This window comes from Lissotriton helveticus, chromosome 3_1 (assembly GCF_964261635.1).
Source record: "Lissotriton helveticus chromosome 3_1, aLisHel1.1, whole genome shotgun sequence".
NCBI classification, from domain to species: Eukaryota; Metazoa; Chordata; class Amphibia; order Caudata; family Salamandridae; genus Lissotriton; species Lissotriton helveticus.
This window is the reverse complement of record NC_136061.1, coordinates 31,295,263-31,312,823: the sequence shown is the minus strand read 5'-3', so window position 1 is coordinate 31,312,823 and position 17,561 is coordinate 31,295,263. Positions and strand designations below refer to the sequence as shown.

Genomic DNA, 17,561 nt, shown 5'->3' with positions numbered 1-17,561 from the left:
CAGACTTTGAATCCAGTGGCCGATTGACGCCGAGGGCGAGTCTGCTGGTGTGGATGTGCACCTTCTTGGGGCCTGAGAGTGCTCCAGCGGAAGGTGAAGACCACAAATAACTATGGAGAGAGTTGTAATATTCTCTCATCTGGGTCAGAGTCAGCCCAGCTCCAGGGTAGGTTGAGAGGCGCAGGGTGGACTCGTGCACCGAGTCTTCAGCTGAAGACCAGTGACAGGCCTCATTTGACGAAATCGCTCGACGCCGTGACTTCAATTACCTGCGTAGAGACTCAACTTTAGATGTCGAGGGAGAGTGACGTCCACAGGAAAAAGGCTCCTGGATCAGACCCATGGTCAGTCCTTGGAGCACGATTCGGCCCCCGGGGGAAGTGAAGGTCGCAGACCAGTCTTCCCCCGGGGTATTTGCGCAATAGCGGAAGGACAAGGGGGGGCGGGACTAGAGGGGTTAAAGGAAGGGGTAGGACTGGGAGGACATATAAGGTGTCAGGAGAGGAAGATCCGGCCTCTTCCTGACACCTGAGCACCACCGGGAGGATCTAGAAAGTTTGTCCTCCCACCCACCCTACAGGTTTTCAGTGAAGGACTAGGGGTGGTTTTAGGTCTGGGGGTGCCAGTTTAGGGCAGGTTGCGGAGCAGAGGAGTTACGGTACTTTGGAGGGGTAAGGGGAGAACGGTACACAGGTGTCTGATAGCGGGACACTGGAGGCAATAAGCAATGAAGGCAAAGTCAACAGAGGATGCTTGGAGGGCAAGTGAAGGTGAGAATGGGGAAAGGAAGGAGGTTATCGAGTGAATGGGGAAGAGTTAAACAGGTGAGATGGTTTTGAGAAGGCAGAATAGAGAATGCGTGGGTATGGGATGGGAACGTATATTTCTTACATTGATGTACTGTTAATAAGTCTAAATGATTGCAACCTTGTCCTAATAAAATGGCCTTTTACGCTTCAAGTAACAGCGTGGAGTGTAGTTATTGCGCGAAGAGGACCGAGGCTAATGGGTCGCCTTCGAAGACTGCGACAACCGCCTAACAAGAAGCTACATCCGAAGTTCCTTCAGCGCCTTTGGTCGAAGCTGTGTGCGTGAGTAGCACTCTTCTGAGTAGTCGTGCTTAACTAGCCACCACATACAAATAGAATGGGGGTCCGTGGCCGACATTTGCCGTCTACAGGGTTTAAACCCCGAGGACATAGAAAAGGCACACTGTTCCTTTTGACAAAAACATTGACGGAAGCCCTAAAAACAACCAGCGGAACTACTGATCGGATCCATGTTCTAAGCGTGGAAAAGAAGAAACTGAAGTCAGCGCATTGGAGGAGAGGTTATATAGACTCTGTCGACATCACATCCGGAGGACGACGTTGCTACGGAGTCACTCAATGCCCACTACCGACACACAGAGGTACTGCTGTACAAGAATTTCCAGATCCAGTCTGGCACCCGGGGAGAAATCTAAGATAAGGAATCTGCGGCTAGATATCTCTATCAGATAACCTATTACATGAGCCCAGCTCTTGTGTTAATATTCTGATATTGCTAGAAAATGAGGGAAAGCTCTGGATTTTATTAAAGACACAGAGAGGAACATTTTCCTACAGTGTCTATATCTTTTTAGATGTTCCCTATCAAACACAATCATTTTTCTATCTTTCTAATGTTGTTTCTTTTTTTGTTCCAGCTTTAACTGCTGCAGCTACTGCTCCTTTCGAAAGCCTGATCTGAACAGGGCACTTATGGTGCTCAAGCATCCAGACTCCTGGATATTTCTGACAAGTCATCTGGTGAGTCCACAGAAGTTGTTCTGCTGTTTCTATTGCTGTTTATCTTCTGATGTAATTCTCCTGTTTCATTCATAAAGTTTAATTTGTTTCTTCAAATCAAGCAAAGAAGCTGTTAGTAGTGACTTCTATACAAAGAGCAAGCCTAAGATGGATTGGTGGCTTTGCTTTCATCACCTGTAATTTGTGACTCAGTGTTTTCTGTTTCGAGGCTGGTGTAATAAAAGATAATTCATTGTATTATTCGCCTCCATTCTTTAAATAAAACAAGGACCTTCATTCACTGTTCTAGCTGGGCAAACCTGCATGCAGAAATGAATCTGGCGGGACTAGAAACCAACAAAGACATTCAAGTACATTTCTTCAAGAGGTTGAGATATCAGGAACCGTGTGTCCCTCGTACATACACAAGGAGGCTCAGATGTATAATTATTTTACGCAGCACCGCAGGCCACTTTGCTGCATTGCGTGAAAGGACCGGAATGCACCATATTTATCATAATGCGGTGCATTCTTGCCTTTTCCTAGAGCTGGCCCACAATGTGCTGCCCAGTGTCAAAGGAGGCGCTCTTGCACCATGGTGAAAGAGTGCCTACGTTGTAAGGATAACCTTCCTGCACAAAAACAATCCTCTGAGACTTTTTCCTCTCTGTGTGCTCTAGCATGAAGCACAATTAGAAAGAGGAAAAACGAGGAGAAATAAAGATACTTCTACTTGCTACGCCTCCCCTTGGAAGGCGTAGCATTTTGCGTGCTCCCAGGTATTGTATTGTATTGTAATTGCATTTGTATAGCGCTTACTACCCCTTACGAGGCGTTGAAGCCCTTTTTTGGTGAGTATCATGCTACTCCGGGACCCATAGAGGATTCCTGCTGAATTCGTAAAGTGAAACATGCAAGTGGTGGATATGTTAGTCAGTTATTTGGATTCGGAAGGAAAGCAGAAGGAAAGACGAGGCAAAAAGGTTTGTATTTATATGGCGCTTGTTACCCCTAATGGAGAAGTATTTTTCTGGCGAGTAGCACGCCACTCCGGAACCCATAAAGGATTAGTGTTGAAATGAGTATAGTGCAATATGAAGTCATGTGAGTGCTGGATCTCCTAGTCAGGTAAACCAGTAATGGTAAATCTGGGAATGCGTCAAAATCCGTGGGTGGATACGTGGGAACACCCAGGCACCGCCCATGGACCGCTTCCCTGGGCAGAGTAAACCAACGCAGTGGTGCGCTCTGCGTTGCGTCACTGTGGATTTATGAAGCCACCCAGAGCCCCACGGGTGGCTTTGCGTGGCTTGATGAATCGCATTTCAAGGTTGCATCACTTTTGCACCGTGCAGAGTGACGCAAAAGTGACGCAACACTTGATAAATGTGGCGCAGACATTGAGAGTATCTGTTGAATATGCCTCGCTGTGCTCCCACTCCAGACGAATGCGCTCCCTCTCACTCACATCACACAGACTCTGCTAGTAGGGTGATAACTTTATTCTATATCCTGTCACTCTGCAGGCTGGCTCCATAACCCGGGCTGTCCTTCCAGCTTCATTTCATTCTGCCCTGGAATAAGTAGTCCAGGGAGGCGGTGGAGTCGCCTTCCATGACGTCCCCCGGGCGCAGCGCCGGGCGTAGCAGGAACTTGGTCTGGTAGAGCGTCTCCTTGTCCATCTGCTGAGCCTCCTCCCAGTCCGGCATGTCCCCGGTGGCCGAGAGCCAGGCGTCCGCCACCACCCCCTCCGTCTCGAACCACAGCTCCTGCAAGAGAACGCAGACAGTCAGAAGAGGCCTCCGCCCTCCTGGAGCAGCAACTCAGAGAGAACAGTGAGGGGCCCCTGCAGGACCCCGGGAGCGGCCCTCGGGACGGGGAGGGCAGGGGAGCATCGGCAGAGAGGGGGCAAGAGCAGGACCCCGGGAGCGGCCCTCGGGACGGGGAGGGCAGGGGAGCATCGGCAGAGAGGGGGCAAGAGCAGGACCCCGGGAGCGGCCCTCGGGACGGGGAGGGCAGGGGAGCATCGGCAGAGAGGGGGCAAGAGCAGGACCCCGGGAGCGGCCCTCGGGACGGGGAGGGCAGGGGAGCATCGGCAGAGAGGGGGCAAGAGCAGGACCCCGGGAGCGGCCCTCGGGACGGGGAGGGCAGGGGAGCATCGGCAGAGAGGGGGCAAGAGCAGGACCCCGGGAGCGGCCCTCGGGACGGGGATGGCAGGGGAGCATCGGCAGAGAGGGGGCAAGAGCAGGACCCCGGGAGCGGTCCTCGGGACGGGGAGGGCAGGGGAGCATCGGCAGAGAGGGGGCAAGAGCAGGACCCCGGGAGCGGCCCTCGGGACGGGGATGGCAGGGGAGCATCGGCAGAGAGGGGGCAAGAGCAGGACCCCGGGAGCGGCCCTCGGGACGGGGATGGCAGGGGAGCATCGGCAGAGAGGGGGCAAGAGCAGGACCCCGGGAGCGGCCCTCGGGACGGGGATGGCAGGGGAGCATCGGCAGAGAGGGGGCAAGAGCAGGACCCCGGGAGCGGCCCTCGGGACGGGGATGGTAGGGGAGCATCGGCAGAGAGGGGGCAAGAGCAGGACCCCGGGAGCGGCCCTCGGGACGGGGAGGGCAGGGGAGCATCGGCAGAGAGGGGGCAAGAGCAGGACCCCGGGAGCGGTTAGGGGCCTGTTCTCCATCAGTGCGATCTTTCAGTTGGGCTTCCCTTATGTTCTTGTTTAGCTTTACTTTTGCTTCATCCTAACTAGGTTTCCTAATAGAAGAGACAATTTCCCACATATCTTATCCGAACAGATGTTTATATTCTTTAGCAACATACTCATTTAGGGTCTCCTCAGAAGATTGGTGCCGGTTAACGTTTCAGCAGCCCCAATACACACCTCTCCATTATCAAATGTACTTTGAGACAGGCAATCACTAATCACCCTACCATTATAATGCACTGTTGCACTTTTACAGGGGTGGTCTCCAGCGCTCTTGAAATTGTTTTAAAAACATTTGGCCCCTAGAATCAGCTATGAAACGGATAAAGATTATTGGATTCAATTAAAGCATTACAAAGCGTTTGCAGAAAATATAGAATTTAAAACTTGTGCTCCCTATTTACGGTTTCAACTAGAGCATGGGGTAAGGCGCTGTATTCTGCTTTTATGTTTGGGTATGCTCCGATTAGCAACATTCTTAGCTAGCTGGGACGGTACAAATAACTCAAAAGGCATATCTGAATTGTGCAAAGGTGGTCGACAAGATTTGCTTCACGTTTTATTAATCTGTCCTAATGCGAGTATGGTAGAGGTTCGACGACTGTATATAACTCCAATTCAACTAAAGTATAATGCTGTCTTAGCTCATGATTGAATTATGTTGTGTCACTCTCCTGTCAATGAATTTGTATGCCATAACTTGTTTGAGTTTTTTTAAAGTTTCATGAAGCTGTTCTAAAGGTAAAGCACAAAATGTTATTTTTATTTTATTGAATGGTGTATAAGTAGACGATAAAACGTTATTACTTTTCCATTCTATAGTGTGTCTTAAAAGTTTTACCATTTGAATTATTTTAACACAATAATAATAATTTTATATCTGTATTTGTTGATGTCAGTTGAGGTCTGAACCAAATAAATTACTTACTTACTTACTGCTATTGTTAACAGTCACATTAAGTCTCTTTAAAGCTAAGCTCGGTTTCCTTCCTAGTGGAGCACTCTTCACCTCCACAATACCTCAAGCTGGGATACTCAGAGCTCTGTCAACTCCAGCCGCCTCACTGTCTTCCTTTGGACCGATGGATAGCCAGACCCTATATCCTCAACTAAACTTATTATTTCAGTCAACTTTTAACCTTGTTCCTTATTCTGTGGCACATACACATTTGCAAAAATCAACATTTTACTGCAGTGGACATTATATGAAGGTGTCCGTCTGTAATGCAACTGGTGCTCATGTAAAGCGCTCCGATACCTTTGGGCCGAGTTCGCGTAATATAAAACTGAAATGAATAAATAAATAAAAATCATCAAATAACACCTAATTTGTTGCCCATGTTTTCGGACAAGCCGCTATTGTGTATCTCTTTTCACTCAATTAGTTTTTATATACTGGTTATTTCCTCTAATTCCTGTTATGGTCCCACCAGGATACCTTGATTGTTAGGAAGGTCTCCCTGTCACTGTTAAAGGCTGCAGCCACCCAGCTCCTTTCTTATTCATCAGGCCCCTGTTACCTTTCATATAACTTCCCAAGACTATCTTGCTGTCTGCATCTGACGCAAATCTTAGTAATCCTTCGGGCCGAGCCTTGCTTGGAAGCAAATTGTCTTCTAGTGCTATGGTTGGGTATGGCAATGTTTCTTCATTACCCTGCTTTAATGCTCTACCACCACTTCCCCACTTTCGACACACTGGTCCCAATCGCACTGTCTCATATTGTCGATAAATTTCAGAACTAGTTTCAATACCACTCCTGATTGAAAATGAATTATGGCATAGAGCCATTCTAAGTCACCTGCTCTATCCCATGGTAAAGACACTAGTGATATATATTTTGAAGGGATCTTAGATGATGAGGGAATTGTGCAAAACTTTACAGGTTCCTAGATCGATTCATAAATGGGTTGTAGACACAATCTGTGAATATATCCACTATTATTAGTGACAATGTGTCTCCTTCCCCAGGGTTAAGCTCATATTGCTTATGCATATTTTAGATCTACACATTTAAATGAATGCCATGTTCCTACTCCTGATGATCCACATGGCCTCTGTTCTTCAGTCGAGGCTAAGATCCAAAGGGCGAGTTTCTGGAGTATCATTAGCTCATACTCCTAAATCTCAGTTACCATTATCTCCCCCTCTGCTAAACCATCAACCTTTTCACTCTCTGTACCTGATTAATTACCTTCTACTGACAAATCAGGGGGTGTTAAATGATCTAAATCCCTCTCCGAGGCTATATTTTCACGAGGAACCATTACTTCTGACTCGCGGGGGACCACTGATCCTGATTCATCTATCACGGGGGGAAAGCAGAAACACCATTTGGCTCTCTTGGTTGTTCTCTTATTCTTCATGTTCTTCCTCCTTCCACACATGTTCCTAGGTGTATTTATCTGTACAATAGTGAAGACTTCTACATTAGTCACCCTCCAACCTTCTGCTATTTTGCCACTCATTATACCTGTATTCTGGCATAATTGTTAGACCTAAGCAACTAGGAGGTTTTTATTACTTCAGAGTATTAAGGCGCACAACCTGGGTAACCGCAAGGTATTGGTAACAGTGAGTGATCAGTATAGGCAATGAGGTGAGCGGTAACCCTCACAACCGCTCTGAGAAGACCCCGTGGGATCCCCAACGTAATAACACACAGCAAAACCCCTGCACTATACAGTTGCAATTGATACTTGATAATAGTATTCTTGTTTATTGTTCCTTTGTAAAGGCCTTTACAAAGGAACAATAAACAAGAATACTACAAACAAGAAAAGAACGTTTCTACACTGAATTGTGTCATTTAACTGCTTACCTATTCTCGATGTCAATGATTTATGATTGATGTGCTCAAATTATTTTCTAATACCTCCTTCCGATTCCACTATTATCAAGTATCAATTGCAACTGTATAGTGCAGGGGTTTTGCTGTGTGTTATAATTGTTAGACCTGGCATCATTGGCGTGGGTCTCCCTTCCTCTCTTCGCTTCCTCTCTTTTATGTTGACTGGATTTAGGTGCTCTGGGCGCTGTGCCACTGCTAATCAGTGCCACAGCGCGAATACTACCTGTGTAAAGATGACTGTATGAATTGGGATAACCATAATTGGCTTGTTTGGTTTACCTGTCAGTCCCTAGTATAAGTGCACTGTGTGTGCCCAGGGCTGGTAGACCAAATACTGCTGGTGGGCCTGATGTGCGCTACCCACAGAAGCAGCTTTTAAAGTATGTTTCAGACCTGCCATTGTAGAGTCTATAGGCAGTCCAGAACTGCCTTTGTAACTGTGAGGTGCAACCACTTCCCAGTCCCTGCACCTTCCCCTCGCACCATGTAAGATGCCCCTATGGCAGTGTGCATTGTCTGTAACAGGAAGAACATGTCTAGGTCTGTGTAGCATATTCTAATAGCGAGTTACCCTCCTTTTCACTGTTTACTATTGTGAGGCTATCCGTTCCCATAGGCCAGAATGGGCAGGCTGAGTATTACCTTCCATAATCCTACCTGACCCCAGGAACCTGATAGGAAATTCGAATTTGATATGTTTAAGCTCAGGACATTGAGATACTTCTTTTAGTTTGTATATCCTGTGTTCGAAAATGCCTCTTCTAGAAATGAGGTATTTTCTTGCCTAAGCGTTCCTGTAGGCTATGCTAGTATGTGTATTGGCTGTCTGGTTTTGGAGCAGCAGGGACAGCTGCGTCAGACCTGGCTGGAGAGAGAGATGAGCATTCAGAGCATAGGGAGGGGTGACTCTTTGATTTGAGGAGGGCCGTGCCTGGCAAGGTGAATGAAGGCTCCACCTCTCTTGGCGTCTGATAGCAGACCCGTGGAGTGGGAGCATCCGTGATCGCCCGGTACCGCTACTGGAATGGCAGCAGTGGGAGGCTCCAGGACGGGATCAGCAGCAGCCGGTGATCTTGAGGACCTGCCTGACAATCGCAGAAACTAGCAGTGATGCTGAAAGAGGTACGGAGTGCCTGAGATAGATGGGCGGCCAGGGGCAACCCCAGCTGATTGCAGCCTAGTGTGGAAATCGGAGGGACCCCCTCTGCCGAGGATCTGCAGAACCGATGCGGCCAAGGGGGCTATATACGGGGATCCGACATCTTGAGAGACCTAGTGGGGACGGCGTCTGGAACTGTCTAGCGCTACACAGCTGCCCCACCCCAGGCGGCACGTTCTTTAGTAGCTGGGTCCCATTGTGCCTGCTGTGGGGGACTGCTGGGACCCCTGCGCCGCAAGCTGAGGAAGGAACCTTGCGGCAAACCGAAGGTGTGAGCCCCCCTAATTGCGGGGGGAGCGCTGGAGATCTGTGGGTCGTAGTGAAGTGAACGGCGGAAGGACGTAGAGACCGCTCTGGGAAGCGAAGACTTGCGAGGAACCTTGTGGGGTCTCCCTCCTCGGACGTCGTGGAATAGGGCTGAATGGGGCTTGGGAGCGGGCCTGGCCGCCATATCGGAAGAGTATGTGACAGTTTCTGCGTCTCGCTGTGGGCTGAGAGGGGCAAACACAGTGGGCGAAGGCAGTGGCGTGCCTAACGAGTATCGGACCATAAGGAGGAGTACCCGGGCATTGGGGTGCGCAGGCCGAAGGAGCCGCGCACGTACTGGTAATCCTGAGGACATAAGGCAGGGCAGAGACAGAGCGGAGGTGCTGCTCCACTGTGAGATATACACCCGGCAGAAATGCCAAGCGGGCCGACGCCTGACCTTACGATGGCAGCGCCCTTAAGACATAGGCGCCGCTGACCGCCCTGCGAGCTCCTGCCATCTGGACGGACCCGGGAGCAACAGCGCGACCATCAGTGTGCATCCATTGCTCTCTTATGAGGAACACACCGACTGTGCTAAAACGTGGTCCGACTGCTTTGTCCTAAGATAGCGGCGCCCTCAGGACATCGGTACCGCTGACTCTGCCTTTGTTTGCCATCAATGCTGCGGCAGTCCTGGAGAAATGTGTCATGGGAGTTCTTTTGTAAGTGCGTCTGTGCGTGTATGAGGGTGTGTGTGCGGATGCACGTGATTGTGTGTGTGTGCCTGTATGTGTGTATGAAAGACTAGGTTCACATTTGTGTGTGCTTGTGAATGTCTGTGCGTGTGGTGGTGTGGACATGTATTTGGGTGTTTTTGTATTAGAGCATGGGATTGTATGTGTGCGTGTAGATGTTTCTGTATATGCGCCCTCTGTTCGCGTATGAGAGTGTGTGCGCACATTTGTTGTGTGCTTGTGCATGTCTGCGTTTGATGGTGTGTGTGTGTGCATGTATTTGTGTGTACGTCCTTGGGTATTTTTGTTCTGGAGCATGTGTTTGTATGGGTGCTTGTGTTTTTGATAGTTTCTGTATGTGTGCTTGTGTGTTTGTGTGTGTCTACGTGTATGAGAGAGCGTATTTGTGTGTGCTTGTGCATGTCTGTGCATGTGATGGTGTTTGCGTGTGCATGTATTTGGGTGTTTTTATATTAGAGCATGGGATTTTATGTGTGCTTGTGCTCTTGGATGTTTCTACCTATGTGCTTGTCTGTGTGCGTCAGTGTGCATATGAGAGTGTGTGCTCACATTCGTGTGTGCTTGTGCATGTCTGTGCATGTGGTGGTGTGTGCACGCTGGATTTGTTATTTTCTGGCGACCGCTGTCCTGGATATTGACTTTAACTGCCTGTTGCCTGACCTTAGGAAGGCCCCCAGTGTACAGTACAGTCCCCTGCCTGACCCCAAGATGGCTTCCATAGTGGTCCCCTACAGGTTGTTTTACTTCCCTGGAACAACAATTGGACTTTGATCAGACCTTGAACCTATCCCCTAACCTGCCTATACATCAGGACTTGGAACCTGCAGAACCTATCCCAGACTGTGGAGACCTAGCGATTTGGCTGGTGCCAGTTGGAGCTACCATATAGCTAAAGAGGAGATGGGTTGTGGACTCCCCCTCCCTGCCGTCACCTTCACAGCCGGACCTTGGGCAGATTTTCCCCTCGTTTCTACGTCCTATCTTCCTCCTACCCCTTTACCCTATCCCCTTACCCTTCCTTGCTCCATTCACCTTGTCCCCAATGTTCTTTAGATGCTTTCCTTGATACTTATGTAACTTTTAACTGATGTAAATTGCAACATTATTGTCCCTCATGTAAAGTGCTCTGATTCCATCAGGTCTAGCCAGCGCTATATAATAACTAATTAATTAAAATTTTTCCCATGTATTACTCTTTCTCTCTTTGTCTACCTCCCTAGCTCCTATCCACTCTTCCCTGAATCTCTCACCTTGCCTGCTAGTCTGCCTAGCCCCCTGTCCTTTGTGCCCTTTGATTAAGCACTCCTTCTCCCCTTGTTGGGGAAAGATCCAATATTCATACTCTGGAGTCTCAGCGCACCCGCTGAGAGATTCCACTGCACCAAGGGAGCCACTCACAGCTGAGGTATGGTATGGCACCCCTTGCCAAAGCACTCCCTCTCCCCTTTTTGGGGAAGGATCCAGTATGTAGGCCTTGGAGTCTCAGAGACCCCTCTGAGAGAGTCCACTGCGTAAAGGGAGGAGCATCCCGCAACAGAGATAGGGAAGTGATACCCTATCCCCTCGGATCACAGCTTACTGGACTTTGGACGTTGCTTTGATGTGTCTACCGGTTTGTGTCCCCGCCGCCCTTCCCCTCCTCTTTCCATGCGGTGTCCTTCACCCTCCCCTCCTCTTTCCTGCCTTCATTACCTGTCTACTTCCCCAGCTCCTTCCCACCTCCCCTGAATCTTTCCCCATGCCTGCTTTTCCCCTTACATATTTGTGCTTATTGTTTATCTTGACCTTACAAGTAACATTGTTGCCATGCTCTAATAACTGTGTAATCTTTGTAACGATGTAACCTGTAACTATGATCTGATGCTCATGTAAAGAGCTCTGATACCTTCAAGTCTAGCCAGCGCTATATAAAACCTTTAAAATAAATAAATAAAAAATAGGATGTAGCCTTGTAAACCAAGTGCTCTCTGACCCCACCAAACTGGTTCTGGCTTGATTCACTGATTTGTTACTTTAGAGAACAAAGACTTTTTAGTAATAAAACGCTGCGCTGAAACCTTTTCAAGTGTGTTTCTTCTGGATGTCAAGATGAAACTCTGTCTGAGTGAACAGAGGAAAGGACTTTGAAACTTTCACCAAGCTTGCTTGGGCCTGAATTGAGAGTGCCTCCTGCTGAAGTCTCAGGGACATTAGACTTCACTGCATCAGCCGTCTGAATTCCTGTGCGAGGATTTCTACTTGCAGGTGAGGCCTCCGCCGAGTAATCCGGAGCCTCTAGTTCTACTGTGAGTAACGTGGACTGGTAACCCTTGTAAACTCTGTGTGGGCCGCCGCAGCTAAGAGAGAGCTGCCGCCGCTGAGAGCCCGCCTTAATTTGAACCTTCAGAACCTTCGCTGAATCTATGTGGGCCGCCGCAGTTAAAAGAGAGCTGTAGCTGATGAGTGCCAGCCGTTGTGCCAGCTTGGTCGAGATCATCCTTTGTCCTGTGGGCCGCCACAGCTAAGAGAGAGCTACTGCTGTTGAGTGCCCACACCTTTGCCAACTTTGCATCATCGTGATTTGTCCTGTAGGCCGCCGCAGCAAAGAGAGAGCTGCTGCCGCTGAGTGCCCGCACCTTGGCCGATGAGTGCCCGCTGTTGTGCCAGCCTGGTCCAGATCATCCTTTGTCCTGTCGGCCGCCGCATTTAAGAGAGCTGCTGCCGCTTGTCCTGTGGGCTGCCGCTGTTAAGAGAGAGCTGCTGCCGCTGAGTGCCCACACCTTTGCCAACTTCGCATCATCATGATTTGTCCTGTGGGTCGCCGCAGCGAAGAGAGAGCTGCCGCCGCTGTTTGCCCACACCTTTGCCAGCTTTGCTTCATTGTGATTTGTCCGGTGGGCTGGTGCAGCTAAGAGAGAGCTGACGACGCTGTGTGCCCGAACCTTGTTCACTATTCTCCAGGATTGTCGCTATCGTCTCGTGGGCCGAAGCAGCTTAGAGAGAGTTGCTGCCGCTGTGAGCCCTCTACGGAGCTGTAAGACAAGAGTCATCGCCACCACCAGCCCGGGCCGCCGCTGCCGCGTGCTACTGCTGCTTAGAGCCCGCCTCTCCCTGAGTGCCCAAATCATTGTGAGTACACGCTGCAGACCTTTGCAGTCAAGAGTTGTGTTCGCTGGCAGTCCGCCTATCACCATCTACGCTTCTTCGAGAAGCTGCATACAGTGTCCCCTTCCAACGACAGGTACCTGGTGTGCAACGGGTCGCGTAGGCCCAGTCCTTGAACTCAGTTAGTGCCACGTTCTGGTGAATACGTTATTGAATTTTAAGTCACTAATGATTTACGTGCATTGTGGCTTGCTAAAACGCTTTGAGAGTCTTGTGTTAAACCTTAGATAAAGATACTATTTTTCTATACCTATTTGAAGTGCCCCTTTTTGCATTGTTACCCCCACTTTCTACCTGACATTTGATGCAACCTGACTAATTGTGCCGTGGTCCCTGCCAATAAAGTTCCCAGGGCCTGTGTTCTTCCCCATGACTGTACCTTTATATCCACAATTGGAACATCCCTGATCACAGGTGAGCCCCTTGTAAAAGGTATCATGAGTACCAATGGCACTGTGGCCGGGAAAGGTTTCTAAGGGCTGCTGCACCTATTGTGCAACCCTTAGAGACCCTGCACCTTAACCCACACACACTGCCACTGCAGGCTGCGTGTTTTGGTGCAGAGAAAAGTGAAGAGTCGACATGGCACACATCCCTGTGTGCCATGCCTGCAATCCACTGCTTGAGGTCAAGATACGTCACTCCTCCAGCAGGGTGCACTAGCCCTAAGGTGAGGGTGCAAAGGCATGAGCCCTGTACCCCTACTGTGTCTAAGTCAATTCTTAGACATTGTAAGTGTAGTTAAGCCATAAAGAGTATATTGTCTGTGAGTTGGTCACTGCAAACTCCAAAGCTCCTTAATGGCTTTACTAAAAACTGGGACGTTTGGTAGCAAACGTCTCAGCACATTAAAGCCACACTGATGCCAGTGTGGGATTTAATGTAAAATGCACTCAGAGGGCATCTTAGAGATGCCTCCTGAAGATCGACCAGCCCTGGTGTGGTTCCTGAATGGCTGCCTTCCATTTGCCACCACCAGACAGGTTTATGGACTCCTGGGTAGAGAGCCTCTGCTCTCTGGATCCTGAAACAAAGCCCATTCTGAGCAGAGGTGCCATGACTCCTCCCCCAGGATGGGCTGGGTCCACGAAAGGGGAAGCTTCAAAGGCCTGCTGCCTTTGGAAGCTGACCCTGCGTTTTGCTGCACTTAGAAACTGGCTCCCACCGGTTCTGGCCCCCACTTTGGGCAGGAGAATTAGCAGGAAAAGCAAACTAGGGAGAAAGGTGTGCCCACCTTTGCCAATCCCACTCCTCAGGCGGGGAAGGAGAGGCAAAGTACACATCTCAGTCCCCTCCATCTTGAAGATGAGGCGACTCAGCCAATTAGGGAGATGCTCATGCCCACTCCCACTGCAGAGAGACTTAATAAGGGGGAGGGACCCACCACCAGGAAGGGACCCATTGATCTCGACCTGCACACTGCTTTAACGCCCCAAAACCCCTAATTCTAGTATTTTGGGGCAACCCTGAAACTTACCGCCTCAGATTTGAGGAAGGAACAAGAAGGACCGAAGAGCTGTGCTGACCCAGAAAGGAGAAGAGGACACAAACTGCCTTGAACCCAGCCCTACCGGCCTGTCCCATCTATAACCTGCCTACAGCAAGAACCCCAGCAAGTCCAGCAGCCTGAAACCCCCAGAGCCCGGATGACCTGCCATGCAACCTTTTCAGAGACTCTGTGTTCCGTGAGCACCAGAGTTGCTCAAGCAAAGACTGACCTCCAGAATCCGGATTCTGTTGACTCTGCGATTCTGCACCACTCTGCACCCGACACCCAAGGCCTGAGTTTGAGTGGTCCAACACCCCAAGGAGGTCTCCCCAGCAATACTATCCTGGGATCTGGTGTTCCCCAACCTCCGGCAAGAGTCCCGATGATGGCTGCAGCCTCAACCTGAAGGTTCCCCCAACTGCGACCGGAGCTGGTAAGAAAACCCGAAGCCAGCAGACACCCCTGCACTCGAAGCCCTTTGGCCTTGGGTGGCCCAACCAATGGTGAGCAGGTAATCCCCCCACATCCCAACTTACCTCTCCAGCCAGTGGCCGCCTTCAGAAAGTTTCCCTGCCCGAGCCTGGAGCATCTTTCCGAAACCAAAGGTCTCCATTGCAAAGCACAGGGTTCCCAACATCCGTTTTGCACCGCCTGAGTACTGATGGTGGTGCAGTTCCTGTGCTGGCCGTTGGCTCCTACAATGCTGACCTTAACCTCAGGAGCTTGGCTCCCGAGTAGACTGCTTGTCAGCAGTCCCTAACCGAAGGCCCTCTTATCCCCATCGGCTAACGTTGGGCTCATGCACTCTGCACCCGGCCGCCTCAGTGCTGCTGGTGATGCAACTCAAGTGCCCATCTAGATGTTGGGGAACCTTGGTCTTAACCCCTAAAACTCACCCTCGTAAGTCGTATACTTACCTTCAAAACCGCTAACACTTTTTAAAGAAATTTTAGGCGTAAACATCCCTAGTACTCAACATAATCCCAAAGTAACTAAAAGTAATCTGAAACTACTTACTGTATGATACAAATGCATTTAAAAGTGATACAAACATGTAACAACTGCAATTTCTAGTACAACTGCATTTTCTTGAACAGTCTTGCATTTGAAAGCATGTTTTATTCACCTGTGCCACGTCCTGCTTGGTTCTAAAATAAAACCTAAGTATATCTTTTTATACTTACCTCATTGGTCTGGATTCTGTCTCTGAGTGTGTGTATCAGTCCTTGATTGAGTGAATAAATTAAAAACTTAGTAAGTATGATTGACTTGAAGATTAAGGGCATTATTAAACCTCTTGTGGCTAAAACTGATCAGCTTACCGCAGAGGTTAATAGACTAGGAGGACTCCTTAATAAGTCAGTGGAGGAAGTGGGCAGCTTATCAGCCCTAGTAACAAGTAACTGTGATACCCAGGATGTTCCCCCTGGGAGAGGGGTAACTGGCAGTGAGAATGTTGTACGGAACCCCCGCCCACCCAGCCCCCAGCCGGCAACGATAGCCAGGCTGTAATAACAGACGAAATGAAGGAGGGCTGGACTGAGGTGAGACGAAGACGCGCCACTAACCTCCCTCCCGATTGCGCACCATATGTGGTAGTCTTAACTAATGTTCCCCCGTCCGAGAATGAGAATTACCAGGAAACACACGATTCTTTAAAAAATAAAACGGTGAGCTGGTTGCATAGACATTGTGGTTTTCCAATTGCATTCTCGGACCAAGTTTTGACCACCAGAAGGGTTAATTGGATAGGGAGCTCTAGGAAAAGTTCTAGGGGAGATTGTGTTATTGTAAATTTTAAACACCCTCAACATGCTGCCACTGTACTTTTAAGAGCTGCCTCCTTACCGGTCACTGATAATAATGTGTGTGCCCGCTCGTTAGGTTTCTTTTATAGCCACCTTAATATTACCACCCAAGGGAGTAGAGGAAGTAGACCCTGTAGGTTACCCATAGGCCATACCCTGACATCACAATGCAAAACCGATTCCAGGCCCTAAACTCTCTGGATACGAATGACTGACTTGCACAGGCAGGACAGCCTCAACCCCAGGAGACTATTAGCCCCTATGGGGCGGTTTGTAAAGATATTATTGCGGCCCCAGAGTTAACCATTATAACTGAGCCACGTCGGGTGGCGGCATAAGAGTTCCATCTGATTGTGGGGATACATGTAGGACAAACCAGAATGAGAAGGGGGGTCGAAATAACGGCCTGATGTCAGATAGTGATAGTGCAATAGGTAAAGGCACTACATTTGTCTGCTAGAATGTGGCAGGATTGAAATTGAAGGAGAGGGATCCGGGATGGCTAAATTTTATTAATGCTCATGATGTCCTATGTTTTCAGGAAACATGGTGTAAGGATGATGTCAACTATGAGGGATTTGTCTCTTATAACTTACCGGCAGTGGGTGTGGGATCAGGTAGAGCCAAAGGGGGTCTACTCACACTTGTATCGATCTTTCGCCCAATTGTGGTTAAAAAGTATATACCTGTGGGCGACCTTGTGCAGATCCTCTGGCTTATTGAGGGCAAAGACCGTAATATCCTACTGATGAACTATTACAACAATATTTTTGATGGCACCAGGGCTAAAGTAGTAACAGATTTGGCGCCATTGAAAATTTATGTTTGGAAGTGAATGTTGTATTTGATTTCATATGGGTAGGGGATTTTAATACCACTCTATGCAAATGGCCTCAACTGTCGCCGCTCAATCTCCAAGCATGGGGGTGGAGACTGGACAGGTTTGTGTGGAGGACCGTCCCCTGCTGCTGCTGTGACAGAAGGTCCTCCCGAAGAGGCAGACGAACCGGGGGATCGACTGACATACTGAGTAGCTCTGGATACCAGTACCTTCTGGCCCAGTCTGGAGCCACAAGGATGACTTGGGCCCGGTCGCGCTTGATCTTCTTCAGCACTCTGGGCAGAAGTGGTATAGGCAGAAAGGCGTACAACAGACCGCAACTCCACTCGCGACGAAAAGCGTCTCCGAGCGAGTGCCGCCTTGGAAATTCCAATGCGCAGATCCGATGACATTGCGCGTTCTCTTCGGTGGCGAATAGATCTAACCAAGGCTCTCCCCATCGCTGAAAGAGGCCTTGCTCCACGTCCGAGTTCAGACGCCATTCGTGATCCATCATGCACCGACGGCTGAGCTCGTCCGCCCTGGCGTTCAGAGAACCTGCCAGGTGTAGAGCCACCAGGGTCACGCCCTGGCGTTCCAGCCATTGCCAAAGGCGAAGAGCCTCTTGACAAAGGATCCACGACCCCACCCGCCTTGTTTGTTGCAGTACCACATGGCGGTGGTGTTGTCCGTGAACACCTGCACTACACTCCCCCGGACAGAGGAATGCCTTCAGTGCCAGACGAATCGCCCTAAGCTCCAACAGGTTGATGTGGAGCCGGGTCTCCGCCGGAGACCAGAGGCCTCTGATCTCCG

At 49.5% G+C, this 17,561-nt stretch overlaps 1 protein-coding gene across 5 annotated transcripts in view; it reads right to left on the bottom strand.

Annotated features, from left to right (window-relative positions):
* Window positions 1-3,263: 3,263 nt before the first annotated feature.
* ADCY10 (adenylate cyclase 10) overlaps window positions 3,264-17,561 on the bottom strand; it is a 4,100,562-nt gene continuing 4,086,264 nt past the window's right edge. For all 5 annotated transcript variants that reach the window (XM_078679137.1, XM_078679136.1, XM_078679138.1 and 2 more), the window contains one exon: window positions 3,264-3,538. In XM_078679137.1, the coding sequence (XP_078535263.1) occupies window positions 3,329-3,538 (210 nt within the window). In that variant the 3' untranslated portion in view covers window positions 3,264-3,328. The remainder of the gene's footprint in view (window positions 3,539-17,561) is intronic.